The 21,002-nt window shown below is 46.2% G+C and overlaps 1 protein-coding gene across 2 annotated transcripts in view; it reads right to left on the bottom strand.

Moving 5' to 3' along the window:
* The window catches only part of Myo5c (myosin VC), a 92,238-nt gene that overhangs the window by 66,463 nt on the left and 4,773 nt on the right, over positions 1-21,002 (bottom strand). For both annotated transcript variants that reach the window (XM_047540793.1, XM_047540795.1), the window contains exons 2-8: positions 17,115-17,225; positions 13,979-14,144; positions 12,719-12,863; positions 11,022-11,178; positions 8,438-8,581; positions 7,609-7,690; positions 5,756-5,863 (exon numbers count right to left, since the gene is read on the bottom strand). In XM_047540793.1, coding sequence (XP_047396749.1) covers positions 5,756-5,863; positions 7,609-7,690; positions 8,438-8,581; positions 11,022-11,178; positions 12,719-12,863; positions 13,979-14,144; positions 17,115-17,225 — 913 coding nt within the window. The remainder of the gene's footprint in view (positions 1-5,755; positions 5,864-7,608; positions 7,691-8,437; positions 8,582-11,021; positions 11,179-12,718; positions 12,864-13,978; positions 14,145-17,114; positions 17,226-21,002) is intronic.

Here is a 21,002-nt window from a genome sequence, read left to right as displayed (position 1 = left end):
GCCATATGTCCCCACTCCTGAACTAGTACCAACTTTACCTAAATCTCCTTTCGGGCTCCCAGAACACTCCTGGACCTGAAGAGGAGAGAGTAGAGAACAGCTCTGCTGCTGTCCCAGGGTCTCCACTGCCCCTGGGTCCTGCCTAGACCCCATCTACTTCTTTGTGTTGGTTCCTTCATAAACAGACCAACCTTCTTCAATCCTATTTTGTTTACTGCATGTTTCCCCTGGGGCCCTGATGGATGCAGGTGGAATATAAGTCACGAATATATAACACATCCAGTCCCCATTAGAGGATCAACACACCTCCTGGAGCTGCAAAGAAACTAAACCAGCTGCTGGCAGGACTTTGTGTTTAGCTCTGAAAATCACAAGAAAGAAGCTGCCAGCTATGAGCTGGGCTTTGCTGGGTGAGCTGGGTTAGGATCCCTCCAGTGGGTGTAAGTGACAGTGTGCTGAGTCTGGGAGCTGGGACAGACACCAGGGCTCACTCCCGAGACCACACTGGAGTGGAGGTCAATGCCTCCCCCAACTCCCTCCAAGCAAAATGGAGCAGGCTCTGAGCCCAAAGAAGAGCTACTCTCACCCACACTTCTCACTTGAGGAAATCTGGAATATTTTATTAGCAGGTAGGTAACATGCTTACATAATTTCAAAATCTAATGAGTCTTCTCTACTTCCAAGACTAAATAAAGCTGAAATCTCAAAAGATTCCAGACCAAAAATATCTGGAAGACTCCAGCTTAAACCGAGTGCAGGTGTTTGCTGCCTTCCCACTTAGAGTTAACTAATCCTCCCCCGCCCACCACCACCACCACACCATGAAGGACAGACGTGTCTCTCAGGTCATCGATGCAATACATAACAGGTAAGTAAGAGGCAAAGCAAAGCAGCTAAACATGCAGAGGTTGGGAATCTTCATTCTGGCACTCCTGCCAGCTCTCTGTGATCCATAATGAAGTCCCTTCACTACTCCATGCCTTCTACAAAGAAAAAAAGTGGCAAAACAACTCCAAAGTGATATGTGAAGTCAAAGTCAACAAAAGCAACACTGGCCTGGATTAGACTATGAGGGGCAACAGCCTGGTGGTCCTTGAGCCTGAAGTCCACACTAGATCTGACCATTTCCAGGCTATTCTTTCTGTCAGAGATCAGAGGTCATGGCAAGGATCAGTGGCTGGATCAAATGAGGAAGAAAGAGCAGAGGAAAAGTGCTTTTTCCCAGACACTCCACCTTCCGCTGTTTCAGGGGACAGTTTCTCAGCCAGCAAAGGTTCCTCAGAGGAGGACCAGAAGGAAGCAAGAGGAACCCCCACCAGGCCCTGTCCTCAGTACTTTCCGCACATCCTTTCATCTGATGCTCAGGACAACGACAGGAAGTACTGGAATCATTCCCGTTTTATAGAGGAGGAAATGAAGGCATAGAAAGCTGAGGAAACTCACCTGAGGTCACACCAGGTGTTTATTACAAAAGCAGTTTGGCACCAGTGCCCACAGCAGTTCGTGATAAGACCTGCAGAGTTTATCAAGCCATCTTACCTTCACCCAGAGGGTCCAAGGACCCTGGACAAGCAAAGAAAAGAACTCCGAGCAGAGTCCAGAGCTCATTCGCTGGGCATGGTGTGGAGGGGATTTGAGTATTGATTGAATCAGATGGCCTCCTGCTAAGTTGCCCATTTCTCTACAACAAACGCCACCAAGAGGTGAATCAACCAACAACCACTAAGTTACCAAGCACTTTTTTTTTTTTGGAACCAGGGATTGAACCCCAACCACATGCCCATTCCTTTTCAATTTTGGTATTGAGAGAGTGTCTCGCTAAGTTGCTTAGGGCTTCACTAAGTTGCTGAGGCTGGCTTTGAACTTGTGATCCTCCTTCTTCAGCCTCCTGAGCTGCTAGGATTATAGGCATGTGCCACCACTCTGGGAAAGCAAATTTGAAACAAGATGATGTGCCCAAGTATGTTATAAGCCTCTCTATTTGATCCAAATTAGGCAATCTGCCCTTGAGATGCTCTCTATCTTAAGATAATACCAAGACACAATCAAAGGACGAGGCAGTGGAACCTGCAGTATAAGTAAGGGATTTGCATTGTTAGATGTGCTGTTCAACAGGCGTTTCCTTGGTGACAGAGACATACCATATCTGTGTTGTATAATAAGGTAGCAGTTAGTCACACATGGCTGTGGGCACTTGAAACATGCCTAGTACAACTGAGGAACTGAATTTCACATTTTATTTCACACTGATTAAAATTAAATGTAAATAGGCACTTGTGGCTGGTGGCTTCTGGGTTGGATAACACAGGTCTAGAGATCATGCAATCAACACAGCACAAGAGCACTGATTGTGGGGTTATGTGATGATGGCAATCTCAGGGTAACTATGAGGTTATCTGGTCCCATCCTACACAGTCAGTGGACCTCTGATGCCTGCTCAGACTTCTCCTTTGGCTGGCATGGGGTCTTTGGGGGACTTCCAAGTTTAGACAAGACACACTGCGATGAAGCTTAGCAGGCTTCATGAAGTCCACAGATTTTTTATGTATTATAAGAAAACCCTAAAGCACTCAGCATCCATGCCCATGCCACCATTTAGGATGAGGTTAGGAAAGGTTTCCTTATAAGGCTCTGCAGACCCTAAGGTCTATGTCACTGTTACTCAACTCTACCAATGTAGCGAAAAACAGTCATAAATAATACATAAACAAATGAGATGGTTGTTTTAATGAAACTAGATTTTCCAAACATGCCAGAATGCTGACCCTGGTTTAGGACATTTCTCTCGTGATTGCTTTCATGAAAGTGTCCAGACTTCTCACACTGACACAGCAGGGCACAGCTCTTAGACCACTTTAGACGCTGGCTCTTACTCCTTGTAAAGTCCCTACCGGCTGCTGTGGTGGCTCCTTTCCACCAGAAGGCCCCTGGTGCAGCACCCTCAGTGTTCCCATGCCATGTGGCCCCCTCCCCGTGAGTCCTGAGTCTGAGCTGGCCCTCCGACTTGCCTCTGACCTTCTAAAGAGAATCTGGCAACTGTGGTGCTGTATGACTTCTGAGGCTGGTTCACAGACAGCCTTGCAGAGCCCACCTGAACCTCTTGCAAACAGTTCTGGAGGAAGCTAATCACAACATAACAAGTCTGTCTGCCCTGAGGCCAGCATGCTGTAAGACGTCCAGGGATAAGGCCACTGGAGAGGGGCACCCAGCCCCCAAGAGAGGAAGATTCAGAGGATCCAGCTCCTGGCGCCATCATGTGAGAGTCCCCAAGTAAGATGCGCCCTTCTGAGCCAGTTAACCCAGAAGCAAAAGATATACTAAGAAGCGGTCACTTGAAGCCACCGAAATATGGAAAACAGCAATAGACAATTGGAATAACAAGGTATTTTCATTACTTCACTGTACAGATGGGGAAACTGATGCTCCGAAGTAATGACTGCACCTGCCAGGCTGCACGCTGATCTTATGATTGCATAAAAACACTGGAGAGAATGTGTGATAACAAATAAAGAAATACTAAATTGAGGTATACCTGCCAATGCAAGGCAGTGAGAGGCCACGGAAATCACTATCATCTTTAAACAACTGGTGTTGGGAATGAGCAAGTTCTGTCCTGGTCCTAGAGTTCTTCAGCCACCCTGCCCTGGCTGAGGTCCCCTACCTTTCCACCCATCTGCTACCTTGGGAATGGTGGGTTATTGTCCTCTACCTTTCCACAAAGCTCTGGGAGCTGTGTCTACTACTCTAGGCCTGTGTGCAGGGCTGGGACAGGGGCAGAGCAGGGTAAGTGCCAGGGCCACCCCTACATTTTCTGACTCCAAGAGTGAGTGCCTCTCTAACCTCATCCTAGTCTCAGCGCTGGTGGCATGGAAATTTGTGGAGATGATCTAATTTGTGTGATACAACAGGAAAAACTGCTGATCTCCAATAGTTATAAGTTTCACGAGAAGAGGAGATGGTTTAACACAAAGAATGGTGTAGGGTGGGACAGTAGCCGGTAGAGAGAGAGAGAGAAAGAGAGAGAGAGAGAGAGAGAGAGAGAGAGAGAGAGAGAGAGAGAGAGGAGAGAGAGAGAAGGCAGGCAGCAGTATTGACCAAGAACCTGCTGCGTGCTGGCCTGGGCTAGGGCTCTTATGCACATTTCCTTGCCAACTGTCATAAAAGGTCAGGGATATTGCCATCCTATAGAGCAGAAACTGAGTCTCAGAGAGGACAACCTCTGAGTCATGCCAACTAGAATGTCAATTCAAAGCCTACACTCTATTTCCTTTCTGTCGTTGTGCTGTGAGGAGGAGGATGTTATGGAGGTGGGAGGGAGTACCAGGAGGATAAAGGGGAGCGGGGGCATAGGCAGGGCAGGCATAGGGACCAAGGTCCCCTGCGCTTGGCCAGAGCTAGGCTACCCGTCCTTCCTCATTAGCCACGCTCCCTCTCAATGGAGTATGTTACACAAAAATCAAAATTATGACAATAACTATTTTCAGAAAAATGTTAATCAGTACCAAGAGTGTTAATCTTATTAAGAAATGTGTAAATCACCCTTCTTGAAACATTTTTTTTTTTTAAGCAGTTTTAAGGGAGCAAAATCTGATGATAATTTTGCTTAGGAAACGTTTGGCTTTCACTCTCAATTATCCAACTGTGCTCCTCTTGCCCATTACTTTGATAGATTTTAATCTCAAATTCTTTGACTTTTACAATCAAATACAGCTAATCAGGCCACAGCAATGGAAACCAACGGTGGTCTGAGATTTCATTAAGATGAAACATGGTTTATGCTCTCACACTCACCTGAAGCTTTGGCAGTTACAGGTGGATGTTGAGACAAATATAAAATAAGATTGCATATGACTATTTATATCCTTCTGAACATGAGCTCCGTGTGGGACAATGAAGGCGGAGGAAGACTGAGACCCCCTGGCTGCCTGTGAAGCACCTGTGTTCCCCCAGGGTTTGCAGCCAAGTGAGATATTTGGGATTTGATATAAAATGAGATATTTTAGGGCTGGGGTTGTAGCTTAGTGGTACAGCACTTGCCTCGCGTGCGTGAGGAATTGGGTTTGATTCTCAGCACCGCATATAAATAAGTAAATATAATAAAAATCCACTGACAACTTTAAAAATATTTCTTAAAAAGTGAGATATTTTAAGATCTCAGAAAGCAAAAACCAGTTCTGTTCCACCTTAACCATGTGATTTTGGATAAATCAATAGGCCTTAGTTTTCCTATTGTAAAATGGGAAAAAATACCAGCACCCACTTCATGGGGTGGCGGTGAAGTTAGAATGAATTAATACAGGTGAGAAAGTGCTTTGGATGGGGCCCCACATGTGGTAGCTCCATGGACGTGTTTGTCATCTCATTTGCTTCCTTATCAAGATCCTCTGGAGTCCAAGTGTGGTCAATGACTCACTTCTGAACTGAACCAGAATTTTGCTTAACCACTCTTCTCCATAGTGGCTCAGAGAACTTAGGGGCACCCACAGGGCATACAGCCCACACCTCCAGCAGCAAGCCAGCAAGCACCAGGGCAAAGCGAGGGAATTCTTGGCTCTTCCAAGGGAGAAGCACGGCCTTGGCCACTTAGTCTGCAAATACATTCTGAGTGGCTCATCCGAGATTAGAATTTACTAGGAGTCCTCACAGCACAGAGATGCTGGGATGCCTGCCTTTTCTCTTCTCTCCTTTCTTTGTCTTTCTTTTTCTTTTATTTTTGGGAAATGACCATAGTCTGGGGTAGAATATTTTTACTCACCCAGTAGCGTGAAGGTCTTCCGGGTCTCTACCATGTCAGCTTGGTCATTCACACCCTCAATGACAGTATTGCCTCCCATTCTTGTATAATTAAATTCTTCTGCACTTCCTGAGACAAAAAGTAAGGTATACGTGGTTATCAGAAACAAGAAGGGAAATTCATACTCAATGAGTTTCACACTTCACACGCTTTCCATTTGTTCCTTAGAATTCTACATTGCAGATGTAGAAGCTGGGGTTCAGAAGAGCAAATGACTCTTAAGACCCACAGCTGACAGTAGGGCAAGAATTTAGGCCTAACTCTAAAATGTTTTTTGTTCCTGCAACTAATATTTTTATACAATGTTATTGAGGTTTATTGAACATATAATAAACTAAATTTTTTTTGGGGGGGGGTACCCGGAATTGAGCTCAGGGGCGCTCAACCACTGAGCCACATCTCCATCCCTATTTGGTATTTTATTTAGAGACAGGGTCTCACTGAGTTGCTTAGTGCCTCACTGTTGCTGAGGCTGGCTTTGAACTCACGATCCTTCTGTCTCAGTCTCCCAAGCTGCTGGGATTACAGACGTGCTTCACCGTGCCTGGCTAAACTGCATATATTTAGGATGTACAATTTAATGGGTTTTGACATAAATATGCCCTTACAAATCACACAATCAGATAATGGCCGCATGCACGTTTAACATTCAAATAGTAGAGGACCCTTCAGAAAGCTCTTGTACATGTTTGCTTTTTGTATTCTGTTGGTCTTAAGCCTGGGTATTATCTTTATGTAAAATCTGCAGAAACTTAGATTCCAAGAGTGCAAGCAACTTCTCCAAAATGAGAGTGTGTGATTTCAACTCCAACATACTCAAAAGTTACCTCTGACAATTCTCACCCATCAGCATATCACCGAGGAGAGGGGAAGAGCTGTGCCAGTAATGCTGAAGGCCATCTGTGCAGAAGGATGAGTAGCGGTACATCTTAACTGTCCCTGAAGCATAGTTAACTGTGATTTCAAATAATGAATGGCCTCTAGCATATCAAATTATGATAGAGCGTGTCATGGTTCGGATGTGAGGTGTCCCCCAAAAGTTCACATGTGAGACAATGCAGGAAAGTTCAGAAGAGAAATGATTGGGTTGTAAGAGTCTTAACCTAATTAGTGAATTATTCCCTTATGGGATTAATTGAAGCGATAGGTTGTGGCTGGAGGAGAGTGGAATTGGGGTGTGGCTTTGGGATATGTATTTTGTATCTGGAGAGTGGAGTCTCTCTGCTTCCTGATCACCATGTAAGCTGTTTCCCTCTGCCACACTCTTCTGCCATGATGTTCTGCCTCACCTTAAACCCTGAGAAAAGGAGCCTGCTGTCTATGGATTGAGACCTCAAATAAACTTTTCCTTTTCTACAATTGTTCTGGTTGGGTCCTTTTTGTCACAGCAGCAAAAAAGCTGACTAAAATAGAAGGGTTTTGTCTAAGAAGCTGGGGGGTGGTGCCATACATGTTAGAAAACAACTCTTTAAGGATGCTCCAATAAAAATGAACATGTGGAGACTGCAGCAGTAGGGCTAGTAGTAGCAGCCCCTCCTGAGGTGATTCTGGCTTAATGACCACAATCACCCAATAAGTTGTGAGAAGAACCCCAGGGCTGACATATCTCCTGTCCTGGACTCACCACCCCACCCCAACCAGAATCTATTTTCTTAGGTAGATGCATCAATTCCATCTCTGAAACCAAAGGATATTATGTCTTTAGACAAAATACAAAATTTTCAGAAGTCGTGTTGTACTAGTAAGAAGAAATTAACAGAGAATTTAAACCTTTTACAGAAAAGAGACCTTTCCACACACCATCCATCACATACCCAGTTTTAGATGTTTAAATTCCGACTGCTGTGCAGACGCACAAAGCTGATAGAAAATGTGGTAATTTCGTTCATTTTCTGACTGTAAAATAAAGAAAAGACCCCCAAATTATACCAACTTTTTACAAGTAAAAGTTCCAGGTTTATAATGAGAGGATTCTAGATGACTAATCTGGATGCACAGTTCTGCTCTCACGGACACTCACGTTCATGACCAGTTCACAAGCAGGCTTGTCCTCTCAACTGAGTAAAAAACAACTGGGTGACCAAAGATCTTCCAAATGGTGACCAAGAAGAAAGTGTTAATAAGTGAAAACATTCCATGACATGGCAATGATGTAATTCATACTAGCTGAAACTTTTGAGAACTCCTGAAACACAATACAAGGCTTCCTGCTGCTCTTCTAGGCCAAGACTAGGAGAACTTTCTTTATTTTACTTACGAAAAAGTCTTTCTCCTGGCCCACTCCCTCCCTAGCTCTAATCCCATCCCTTCCCAATAGAAAACCAGGCCAACTGCTAGGCCTATTTCAGTTTTTGTGTTCTAGAAAGATAACTTGATTTTTAAACAAAAAGATTTTTTTTCAAATTAAAAAGCCACAACTTTTTCCCTCAATCATATGACTCCACGGACACTGCACCCACCCACCCATCAGGTTTTGCTCTTGATACGCAGGAAAAAAAAAAAAAACCCAAACTGCAAATGAAAGACACTTAAACTCAACTCTTCAGGTTGCAGAATAATACAGGTTGTCTATTCAATATATACATGTATGTAATATTTTAGAAGTTGGGAAAAAGGAAATTTAACTAATACTTTTATTCTTACTTGAAAGACAACTCTGGATTTCTCCAGGAGGTAGGTTCTCATGTTGGCGCCTATAATCTGATTTTTCTCATCAAAGCTGATTTCTGTGTACTTCCCAAAACGACTGCTATTGTCATTGCGGGTGGTCTTGGCATTTCCAACTGCCTAAAAAAAAAAGAGGACTTGAAATAAAATTTAAAGATTGACTCCGAAGGCTGAAGCAGGAGGATTGCAAGTTCAAGGCCAACCTCAGCAACTTAGTAAAACCCTTAATGACTTATAGAGATCCTGTCTCAAAATAAAAAAATAAAAATGACTGGGGATGTGGCTCAGTGGTAAAGTGCCCCTGATTCAATTCTGTCTGCTCCCCAGATTTTTAAAAGTCTTTGCGTTAAAATTACTGGCGCAGTATTTAGCAACATCCAAGACCATGCTCTCAGGGGCAGGTCTGACTCTCAGAGAAAGGTCGGGGCCAGAGAGAGAGCAAAGCAGCTGGAGGCACACAGGGAACATGGCTCAACGAGCACACCAGGGCCGGGGCTCCCCTCAACCTCGCTGGGAGACACTGGGGAGGAACAGAAAGAGCATGGGTTCTGCCATTTTGTGGCCCTGGGGTCCATTTCTGCTATCTGTGTAATGATGTAAAAGTTACTTCAGCCAGGCACGGAGGTGCACACCTGTAATACCAATGGCTCAGAAGGCGGAGGCAGGGGGATCGAGAGCTCAGTGCAGCCTCCAAAGCTTAGTGAGGCCCTAAGAAACTCAGCGAGACCCCGTCTCTAAATAAATATTAAAAAGGGCTGGGGATGTGGCTCAGTGGTCAAGTGACCCTGGGTTCAATCCCTGGTACCAAAAAAAAAAAAAAAAAAATTATTTTATCTATCCAAGTCTCAGTTCTTACATCTGCAATGTGGAAATAACACTCTCCCTTACTGTTATGGACTGAATGCTTGTGTCCCACCCCCAATTAATGCATTAAAATTCTAACCCTATGTGTTAGTATTAGGATATGGAACCTTTGGGGGACAATTAGGTCATGAGGGTGAAACCCTCATGAATGGAATTTAATGCCCATGTACAAGGGACCCCAGAGAACTCTCTTGCTCTCTTTTTCAGCCTTATGAGGGTTCAGTGAGAAGGTGGTCAACCTGCAACCCAGAAGAAAGTCCTCACTGAACCCAGCCATGCTGGCACCCTGACTGCCCCGGTTTCCGTAACTATGAGATAAATTTCTGTTGTTTATAAGCCACCCTGTCCATGGCACTTTGTTATAGTATCCTGAACTGACAGTTGTGAAGATCAAATGAAATAATATCAAGTGCCTCAATTCATCCATGCTCCAAATATTATACATGCTCAATTAAAAGTTTACATCCTCCATTCAGCCTGTATTTTAAACCTTACCCCCTTACTACTTCCCTACTCAAACTATTTTACAACCAAAAAAAAAAAAAAAAAAAAAAAATCTCTTTCAGACATCCCACGCTTGTGGACCTGATTTTTGCTTTCTACTTCTGTTCTTGAATTCCATTTCTCCTCTGCCTGAGCACCTTCATGAGCATGTTCCATGCAGAAGGACCCTTCTTGTGCACACACACTGCTCTTTCTGCCCAGGTCATTTGTGATTTCTGTCAACATGTTTGCTATGCACCTACTATGTGCTGCATACGTGATAAGCAAAAATGAACCAATTAGACATGATTCCACCTTCATGGAGCTTATAGCCAAGTGGGGAGATGAACCCTAAATAAATAATCATAAAAAATTATCCCCTGGGCATGTAACTCATCGTTGCCTCTTGACAACTTTCATGTTGTCATCTTGGATGTAACTTGTGTTTCTATTTAGCAGCCTATGGCCTTGCTGAGTTGCTGAGGCTGGCTTTGAACATGCAATCCTCCAGCCTCAGCCTCTTGAGCCACTGGGATTACAGGTATGCATCTCTGATGTTTTTAGTGACTGACTGCACTTGCAAATAAGCTAAAATCAATCCCCTTCTCATTTTGTGAGGCAGTCAGAGTTGGCCTGTGTGTCCCTCCTCTGTGCCTGGTGCCCCTTCTTCCATGTGGGGTTTCTCCTTCCCCCAGAGTGTTCTGTGGCTAGCCCTGCCACCTCTGCCACAGCCAGGGAGGAGGAAGAGCCCTGATATGTGACCTTGGCCAACTTGTAAGGTGCCAACACTCTCACTATGACCAATTTCAAAGGACGAAAGCTGGAAGAATCATCTTGCAAAACTCCTGAATATGGAATGCTCAGCTCATGAAAGTTGATGCCAGCTGACCGGAGAGCACCAGTGGCCTCCATGTGCCTGTGGTGCACGTCTCCCCTGGGACATCAGCTGGACAGGGAACTCCTGAAATCCAGTCATAGAACTTCTAACCCAGTATGCAGAGAAGAGCCTTGGAAGTAGCAATCTCTGCCCCAGTCTCCTCCAGACCCCACTGGGAAACCGTGTCCTGGTTCCTTGCCACCCTCACTTCCTTGGTTTTTAAAAGTTGGGAACTTGCATTAGCAAAGACAACACACACACACAGAGGCCGACCCACACCTCCATCAAGACACCGCTGCCCTGGCCCTCCACCTGCCTCCTTCCACAGGGACACACCTCGGTTATGGGGTTGGATGCCAGGACCTTGTCTTCCACGTGAGCTTTGCTGTTGGACTTGCTGACCGTGGCGAAGTACCTCATGGCATAGCGAGCTGACACTGTCTTTCCAGCTCCTGACTCCCCGCTCACAATTATCGACTGATTTCTGTTGTTTCTAAAGCAAATAAATGAAAGAGTTTCAAAATGTTAATTTTTTTCTTTTCTTAGTGCTAGGAATTGAACCCAGGGCCTTGTGCATGTTAGGCAAGCACTCGACCGCTGAGTGACATCCTCTGAAACATTAATTTCTTGCCATTAAAAAGACAATATAGTTTGAGTTCTGCTTGGGCCAAGTCCAACCTAGACCACATAGTAGGACTCTTAAAAAAATAGAAAAAAAAAGACAATATATGTTAAGAAAAATGCAGACAAACCAGAAGGAAAACTTCATTTTATCACTATAAACATTTCAGTGAATTTTCTTCTAGGCTTTTCCTCGTGATGTGATCATGCAGAACCCATAGCTGTTCCTGCTATCTTCCCTGTTGAGGGTCCCCAAGCCCAATCCCAGGTTCATTGGTCCACTAGGAGGACTCAGCATTCCAGCACTATAGCCACTCGTGCCTAAGATCTATTACACCAGAGGATTCAGAGAAAAATCAGCAAAGTGAAGAAGCACATGGGTAAATCCAGAGGAAATCAGGTGCAAACTTCCAAAGGTCCTCCCCAGTCAAGAGACTCACAACATGCCTCCAGCAATGAATCTGATGCATGTGCAGAAAGCCCCCTACCAGGGAAGCTCCTTGGGGACTCCTCCCATCCTTGGTCTAACACATACCAAAATCCCAGACTCTGAGGAGGAAAGCAGCTAGTCAGCATCAACCACACTGTTCACACAATATACCTCATTTTAGATGCAATGAGCCACTTCAGTAATTAGGAAGTGGTGGGAAGGGTCTTGAAATCCGAGACTAGCCACAGGCCCACCTTGCCAGCAGACCTGGAAGGACAGCAGCCTAGCCTGTCAGCCCCTTTGTGCACATTTCATTGAAATGCAAAAACACTTCAGATATTATATTTGAGAGCAGTTATTTTGAATATGCTTAGGAACACATGTGCCCTATAAGCCAATGTGCTCTGTTACACAATTTCTCTAAATTAAAAAAAATGCATTGAACTTTTCATGCCACTAGATCACAGGGGTATAGTACTGATGTTCTATGTATCTAGTACTGCTAACAATCCAGGTGCTAACTGAATACTTCACACACATTCTCAATTAAGCTTTGCAAAAATCCCAGGACATATGTAAATCTATTTTGCAGATGAGTAAAACCTGTGCTTGTCTGTCGTTAGATTCTGTCTCCTTGAATGGGTTAAAAAACAAACAAACAAACTTAAGCATTTCACCATGAAAAATCAGACTTCCTCCAATCAAACACACTGTGAGAGAAACATGTGCTATTCTCAGTCTGGCAGGACCGACTTTTAACTCTCTAGAAGGAACAAAACCCAGGAAACAGTCCAGACAGGTCAGTTATGCCATACTGGTCATGTGCTACTGATTACTGGTCATCTACTCAACAAACCATCCCTCTGGCCTGACAATCTCCTTCAGTGAGCCCACCCTAGAATCTCCCCTTCATTGTGAGAGACCCAACAAATGTAGGGAGGGTTGGGCAAACTTGAGGAAGGCCAGCCTGGCCAGAGGCTACCTGGCCATCTGCTTGTAGGCCTCTTCTGCCACGGCGAATATGTGTGGGTCCATGTCGCCCATGTTCTGCCCACTGTAGGCATGGATGATGGCATCCCCATATATGGGCAGCTGCTTGTAGGGATTCATGGCCACCAAAATGATCCCTGAGGAAAGATGTGAGATGCAGTTACAGCAGTCTTACAGTCACCCACTGCTATGGTTTGAAATTGTTCCACAAAATTCATCTGTTAGAGACTCGATTCCCACATTTGTATGTTGGTGATATTTGGAGATGGGTTTTGGGATTGGGATTAGATGAGGTCATGGGAGTGGGGTCCCCATGGTGGCATCAGTGGCTTTATAAGAAGAGGAAAAGACCTGAGCTAGCACACTTGCTGTCTCACCAAGCGATGCCCTGTGCCTTGTGATGGAGACCCTCGACTTGCTCTCGGACTTCTCCGTCTCCAGAACCATGAGCCAGATGAACTTCTACTCCTCTTCCTCTTCCTCCTCCTCTTCCCCTTCCCCTCCTCCTCTTCCCCTCCTTTCCCCCTCCCCCTCCCCTCCTCCTCCTCCTTCTCCTTTTTCTTCTTCTTCTTTTTTTGGTACCTGGGATTGAACCCAGAGGTACGTAGCCACTGAGCCATATCCCCAACCCTTTTTAATATTTTATTTAGAGTTGCTTAGGACTGGCTTTGAGCTCAAGATCCTCCTGCCTCAGCCTCCCAAGCCATTGGGATTATAGGCATGTGTCACTGTGCCTAGAAACTTCTATTCTTTTTAAAACATCTAGACTCAGGTATTTTGTTATGGCAACAGATAACAGACTAAGATGTCCATCCCTCCAGATTCTTTTAGGAAACCCCAGCTCTGCCACTTAACTAAACCTGCTTGACTTTGTCAGGTCACTTGATGCTCTGAATCTTGGTTCCCTGATGATCATCTTTATCTCTGGGCTATTCTGATGGTTGAATGACAGGTGGAAAATGCCCCCAAACTGAGAGCCTTTTGTAATTTGCAACCTAACTGTAATAATAATATCAGTGTCCCAATACGTGAGTAGTGTATCAAATCCAATGAGACACTCAAATACGAGCCTTGTGACATTTGTTTTTCTAAGTAGTCCAGTCATAGTTCTGTGGAACATTCTCCCCCATGGACACATTTTATAGCAGATCCTAGATGCTCAGTATAAACATGATAGAAACAACTGGGATGCTCTGGACAGCAGGTGTTAGGCTCAGCATTCTTCCTCACATCTTAGAATCAGTCTCCTTACCGCTGTAGGTGTAAATGAGTTTGGACTCTGCAAAGCGGATTCTGAGATTGTGGAGCACAGCAGGCTCATGGAGATAGCTCAGGGCCGTGAGGTCATTCTCGCCCACAAGGATGTCAGGATTCCTGAGCGGAGGCAGAGATCCTGGGTCAATGGGATAATCCAGCTCCTGTGGGCAAAGATGAAATTAAACTTCTGAAGAGAAAAGACTTGGCATTTCTGCAAAACCCCTGGCTTTTCTTCTATCTACCTCCTATCAACTCACCACTGATACTGAAAAACAAGCTTTCAAGTGCAGCAAAAAAGAAAACACTCTTCATCGGTGACCACTGGAGTAATGAAAAGTGGGAGCCAGGGGACCAGGGCCCTGACTGTGTGCCTGGGGGCAAGTCACCCACCCTCTCGGGGCGTCTTTCTCTTATCTGTGAACAGGGCTGGATCAGATCAGAGGTCTCCAGAGCCGAAGAGGCTTCAATGCAGAGTGGCAAGGAAGCTAGATGGGCAGGGACCCAGGTGCCTCACCCCAATTCTACCACAGGGACTCCACTTGTTTGTGGTTGAAATGCTGGGGTCATGGAAGTCTTCATTAAAAAACTGGATGCTGCTGCTAAAATGACAGATGTCTTAAGGTCACTTACGGCTCCAGGGTGGCCAAATTTCTGGTCAGAATTGCTATGCTTGGTGGTCAGAAGCATCTGAAGGGGCATTGTGGTTGGTGGTCTCTATACCAGGCCCCTGGTGCAGGCAACTCCTATCTGCAGCCTCCTGCAGGATGCCGAGCGCTCAAGGCTCCTTTTGCAGAGCCCTGAGCTGAGTGACTTTCCCAGGGGGACCTTCTGCCAGATTTACCTAGTATTCCCAAAGTAGCTACCTGAGCAGAATGAAGGCCAGGTTATCATCCCTTGTACCATTCATACCAGAGACCACTGGGTCCTCCAGGTTCAGAGTGATCTGAGACCACTCTCATTGCATGCCTGGGTAAAGTAAAGGTCAGAGAGGTAAAGTGACTTGAGCAAGGTCACCCAGCATACCTTCACTTTGACAGGCTGGCTTCCTGGCATTTAGTCAGTACCACTGGCTTGCTTTTGATCCCTGGTCCAGGGCCAGCTGTCCCTTGACAGGTGCCCCATACACTGCATCCATGCCAGACACTCAGCACTGATTGCTTCATTTAATCCTCAAAACTGCCTTCCAAGGAGAGCATGACTATTCCAATGAACAGTTAATAAGACAGGTTCAGAGACTGAGTCTGCTGTCCAAGGTCACACGTCAATGTGGGCCTGATTCTGAAACCTGTGCTCTGTCACTACCTAGATGCCTCCCACCAGTGTTGACGGGTTTTGATGGCCGACCAGGTCAGCTGGTCTGTCTTGCATCAGATGAATGGCTCTGGCCAACCCAGGACGACTAGACACAATCCTGGGAATGGCCCCTGCTCTACCATCAACAGAGCAAGTTCCTGTGTGGGCCTGGCCTGGCCAGCATGCTGTCAACTTGTGTTTTGAGAATACAATCCAGAAAGATGCTTTTCATATAATATGTTTTACCTTTCCGGTTATAATTTTTCTGTTTTAAATCGACAAGTCCCATTTCCTGTTCAGCCATTATGTGAGCTATGTGTGAGGGAAACCAGGGAAGAGAAGAGGAGAAAGTGAACTGCTCTTTGCGGGGAAGGGGTGTTGACAGCTGGAGGCAGAGGTGACATTTTCTCACACAAAGCAGACTTTGTCCTCCAGGTGCAGCTGGGGCTGAAGCCAGAGCAGCCTGGCTCTGCGCCATCCTACCTGCCTCTCCCTGGGCCCGTTTAGGGCCTTGGGAGCCGCAGCTGAGGCTCTCCTAAGACCATTACAGCAGCATGCTGCCACTGCATCTGCTGTCTCCAGATTCTTCTCCCCAGGTGAAGCTACTGATCCCTGATTGGCATCTTGACTGTGCTCAGGAGGTACTTGGTAAAAGCCATGAGGCGATACTGGTCAGAAGGGAAGGCTAAGTGACAAGGTGGCATTCTCACACAGGTTCTTGCACAGGTACCCCTGGGTGACCTATGATCTCAGGACCCTGTGATGGCACTGCCACTAACTCCTTTTACATATGAGGAAGCTGAGGGACCACTGTCACAGACTTAGCAAGCAGCTGTGCCAGGATTGGATCCAGCCAGCCTGATTCTAGAGGATGTGAACTCGGCTACCATGTTAGCCTCCTTCCCAGGATCTCAGGAATGTCCAGGACAGTCTGACTGGAAGTGTGCTTTGTAATTTCCAGCATCCAGTATTCTTCAGGTATTCCCCAGACCTCCTCTGGTGTTGGATGGAGCACAAATCTTCTGTCTAGCTCTGCATCCAGATACTTGATTCTAAAATGCAAGGTCACCTGGCTATGGACTCAGAGGGGTGTCATCGTGGTGGGAAAAGGACGACTCATGATGACTGCTTCAAGAAGATGCAAAATCTTCAGAAGCTGCACAATCAAAGGGCACAGGCAGCCTCTGAGAGAGGTCCCTCACAACCCATGCCACCACGGGGCCCCTGCTGACGCTCATGACTCACCAGTGGCCTCTCCCTCGCCATGTGAGCATGGACAGAGGCTCTGCCTAACGTCACACACAGCTGCACGTTCCTGTCCTCTCATGCTGGCCTTGTGCCCTGTATACCTACAGACAGGCTTTTTCTCCCTCCGGTCTCCTCCCGCATCTCCCTCGTCCTGGTTTCTCTCTCTCTTCTATTCTTCTCTTCTTGACTTTTTTTCCCCTTGCTGATTATGCCTTGGGCTCAAACTACTTCCCTCCAAGTTTCTTATCTTTGTCCAGTTTCTCTGCTGAGACTCATGAAACCAAAATAACTCACCACTTTTCAACATTCAGCAAACAAAGCTGAACACCTGGAAATACGGCAGAGGGGCAGAGAGCCTGGCAACTGCATCTGGACCCCACTACAGAGAGGGCCCCGCTGTGGGACAGCTTGGAGGGCATGGTACAAACACCTCAGGGGATCCACAGCACCAGTTGGCCTTCCTGGGACTGGTGCCAGTGCCCTCTCATGTGCCCTCCCCTGGGCTGCTCCCACAGGACCATCTGCCCTCCACCCCTCCACACGCATACCACTTATACATCATTGTAGCTAGGACGAGTAAGGACCCTCACCGTTCCGTCTTCCAGCAGGAGTTGCAGGACCTTGTCGCCAACTCTGTAGTCCTTTGCTATTTCAGCAGACTTCCAAACTTCTTCAGGATCAGGAATCCAAACCCTGTTGTACTGCTCGACAGAATTAGACGGGCTCAATTTCAGCACTTTAAAACCCAAAGCGCAGATCATTAGATGATTAGATGTGGGAAGATTTCTTTCTGTCAACTAAGTTCCTCCATTAGGAATATTCCTTACCTACTTTTTATTGGATGAGACCATTTTTAGTGCATTCTGCAATCAATTGTAGCTCAATTCGATAGGAAATGGAACTCACAAAGCATGCTAAATACACCTTGAAAACTCAAAGCCTCGGGGTGGGAAGGAAGTCCAAGAATCCCTTCCTGGGAATTGGTGAGTGCTTTCTACAAGGGTCAGAGAAGAGGGATCTGGTCCACCACTGATGCTCTACAGGGGAATAAGCCACACACTTAACTTCTGGCACCATGGTTTCCATCCATAAAATGTGTACCATATCTATCTCACGGGCTTGCTGGGAGGCTGAATTAGACTAAGTACTTGAAAGCACTTTGTAGACTGCCATGGCAGTATCGTTACAGTGGCACCATCACTGTTTCATCACAATGGTCAGCAGCCAGGGATGCCCACCCTGGAGAGGTGCAAGTCCACAGGTAGCTGCCCAGCTCCAATCCCAACAGGCAACCAGTACACTAGGCTCAGTGCTGATGTCCAGGTATTCAGGTACAATTGAATTGTGTCCTCCAGAATTTATATGTTGAAGTTCTAACCTCTCTGCCCATTTGACTTCATTTGGAGATTGGGTCATTAGAAGGTGGCTCATTAGAAGGTGATTCAAGTCAAATGAGGTCATAAAGGTAGAGGATTGCTTGAGCCCAAGGAGATTGAGACCAGCAGAGACAACATAATGAGTCCCCATTGATTAATGAAAACAGAATAAGAATAAAATAAAGATCAGGGCACAGTACTAGGAGACCAGGAAAATGTTGGATGAGGAACATTATCAGTTAATGCAAATTGTCTCAATTGACCAAAAAAAAAAAAAAAAAAAGAAAAGAAAAGAAAGAAAGAAAGTCATTGGTTGAACATCAATCATATCAATCACGTCTACTGTAAGTTATTCGAATTGCCTAAATTCTCCACAGTTAGCATCCAAAAAGAGCTTGCTGAAATGGGACACAGGAAAAGTAGGTTTTGACAGAGAGAGAGAGAAATCATGCAAATGGAAGAATGAGCTAGAATGAGCTGGCAGGCAATGACACACTCCTGTGCCTCATAAACACAGGCCTCACACACACATGCACCATCCACTCCCACACACATCCTTGTTGCCATGGGCTACATGTTTTCTACCTCAGGTCTACTCTTAAAAATACTCATTAAATGGAGTATCCCAATTTATCAAGAATTGGCCATGATGGAGTTTCAGAGCTAAAAAGATCCTTGGAGACTATTTACTCCAAGCTGTTTGTCCACCTTCTTAAAACTGCAGAAGTTTATTTCCAATGATGGTGGAGCCCACCATGTGAAGCAGGTGAGAGTGGAGGTGCCTGACGGGAGCCAAGAGTGCAGGTGCCCGATGGGAGCTGAGCGGGTGGCTGGGCCCAAGGTCCTTCCACGGAAGCCTGGAGCTCTGAGAGGTAAGGTCCAATCACTAAGGCAATCGTCAATCAATCCTTTTGTTTTACTGATACCCCAAGTCAAGCCCAGGGAGAGCAAAAATTCACCAAATACTACTTAGGAGGCTCAAAGGACCGGGACACTGGCAAAGCTGGAGCCTGAGACTCCAGGTTTGAACTCCTGGTTGAGTGAGTTTGGCCTGGGAGAGAACCTGAATTCCCAGCAGCAAGCATACACCTGCGAGTCTGCATGCTCACTGAGCAATAGTTTAGGGCTTGTTTCAGCTAAAAGTACTATTAAACGGAAAGGTAGTATTAGGATAGGACACATGTCACTGCTGCCCGCTTCTCTTCTGTGCCCCAGTGTCACAGGCAGCCCACACCCTGCTGGTCCTGGTGCGCTGCTGCCATGTGCTGCCAGGTGTTCAGAGCCCTGCAGTGCAACCCAGCCTGGTAAACAAACACAAGAGAAGTTTACTCAGCCCCAAGTAGGTTCCGCCCATTCGTTCCCTCCCTCCTTCCTCACATTCCTGTACCCACAGGCAACGCTTCAAGCTGCAAGGACAACTAACTGCAGCACTTAGACAAATAAAAACTCAGGCTTTGCAAGCAATGTGACCAGCTCTCACGTGAGTCCCTGAGTGTGGTTCCTTCCTGTGAGGCAGAAGCTTCCAGAAGGCCTCTGGATGGCTGCAAAAGCTGCTGCAGAACCAAGAGAGAGGAGAGGTCATCTCCTGAGCCTTTCCTGGGACTCCTCCCGGAGCTGGGGAAGGAGGCACAGGCTCAGGACCACTGAGGCTCAGGAAATGATATGTGCTCGAGAACATGCTGGATCGCCTCAGCCCTGGTGTGCACAGGAGACACTGCTGCCTGTCTGGGGGTCTTCTGGCAGCAGCCACGGAAACGACTTGAAGACTCACACAGAACATGGAGTGATTTGAGTTTCTTTCCTAGAGCCACTTTCTTGACTAGAAGGGCATCTCCACACTTGGGGTCAGCCAGGTCAGGTTGAAGACACCCCTCCCTATGGTTCTCCTTTGCATTTGTTCCTCAAAGTCCCCTTCCCTAGGTTCCTCTGTCCCTTCTGCCCCCTGTCCATGTCTCCTAAGATCCTTCCTGGCTTCCTTTCATGACAGGCCGTTTCTGGAGAGTTCCATCCATTTCCAAGGCCTCTACAACTGCCCTCACACCTGCACCTTTGACACCCTCAGCCCAGATCTCACAGTGGAACTCTGACCACATCTCCAATTGCCTCCCAAATGTCAATCTCTAAATGTCCTTGGATATTCACAAATTCCTAACTCAAAAGATGTTTCTGCCTACCCCAAATCTGCTTCCCTTCCTCCTTTCTCTTTCTCCTCATGCCAAGGGACAATGCTGTCTCAATCTCTGTGTCTCTGCCCCCAGGTGGTCACCAGGTGGAAAGCCTGCCCACCTCTTCAACGACTTTCACCTCTCTGCTCCTGCCCACCATCCCTCTGACAGGGCCCTGAATTAGCAGCTGCCTCAACCAGCTGAGCACCAGGTTTCTTTGAACACACAGACCCCCTCACCCACACTGATCAGAATTTCCATGGGTATGGCCTGGCAAGAAGAAAGTTTGAAAGTCACCTCCCCCACATGGATTTTGATGAACCGCGAGGCTTGGGGAGCCACTGTCCTGGACAATTTTCCTATTCAGGCCTCATCCCTTTAAAAACCATCCTCTGTGAGCTGCCACTTCAAACCATTAGCAGTTTCTAGAATATGACCACTTCTTTGACTCTCTGCTGTATAGTTCTGTTCCCTCCAACCCAGCCCCACCCTGCTTCTTCCCAGGAGCAAGCAAACCTCCCCAGCAGCCAAAGGTCAATTCAAGGACCCCCTCAACTCTGGCACTGACCCCGGCAGGCTGGTGCTTCCTCTGCAGAGCTCTTGCTGCCCCTCCCCAGGTGACTGAGTTCCCTCCCATCTGCTCCACTGGCAATTGTGCTTCAAGGGCCTCTTAGTGCCTTAGGACCCAGTGCAACGACTTCCCATAGCCAGCATTCCAAAAACACCTGTGGAACAGAATCTCAACTTCCCAGTAGTTCTGTTGCACCAATTAGAGACTAAATTTGGTCTTTCATTTGTATTCTTAGTAACATTCTTTACAACAAATGAATAAAAAGTAAATTTAAAAAAAGACTAAACCTGGTATTTTAGGTTGACTTTAAAAAACTTTTTTGAACTACAATGGAAAATACAATGGATAAATCTAATTTTTTAGCAT

This window comes from Sciurus carolinensis, chromosome 2 (assembly GCF_902686445.1).
Source record: "Sciurus carolinensis chromosome 2, mSciCar1.2, whole genome shotgun sequence".
In the NCBI taxonomy this organism is placed as follows: domain Eukaryota; kingdom Metazoa; phylum Chordata; class Mammalia; order Rodentia; family Sciuridae; genus Sciurus; species Sciurus carolinensis.
This window is presented reverse-complemented; position numbering and strand designations above follow the sequence as displayed.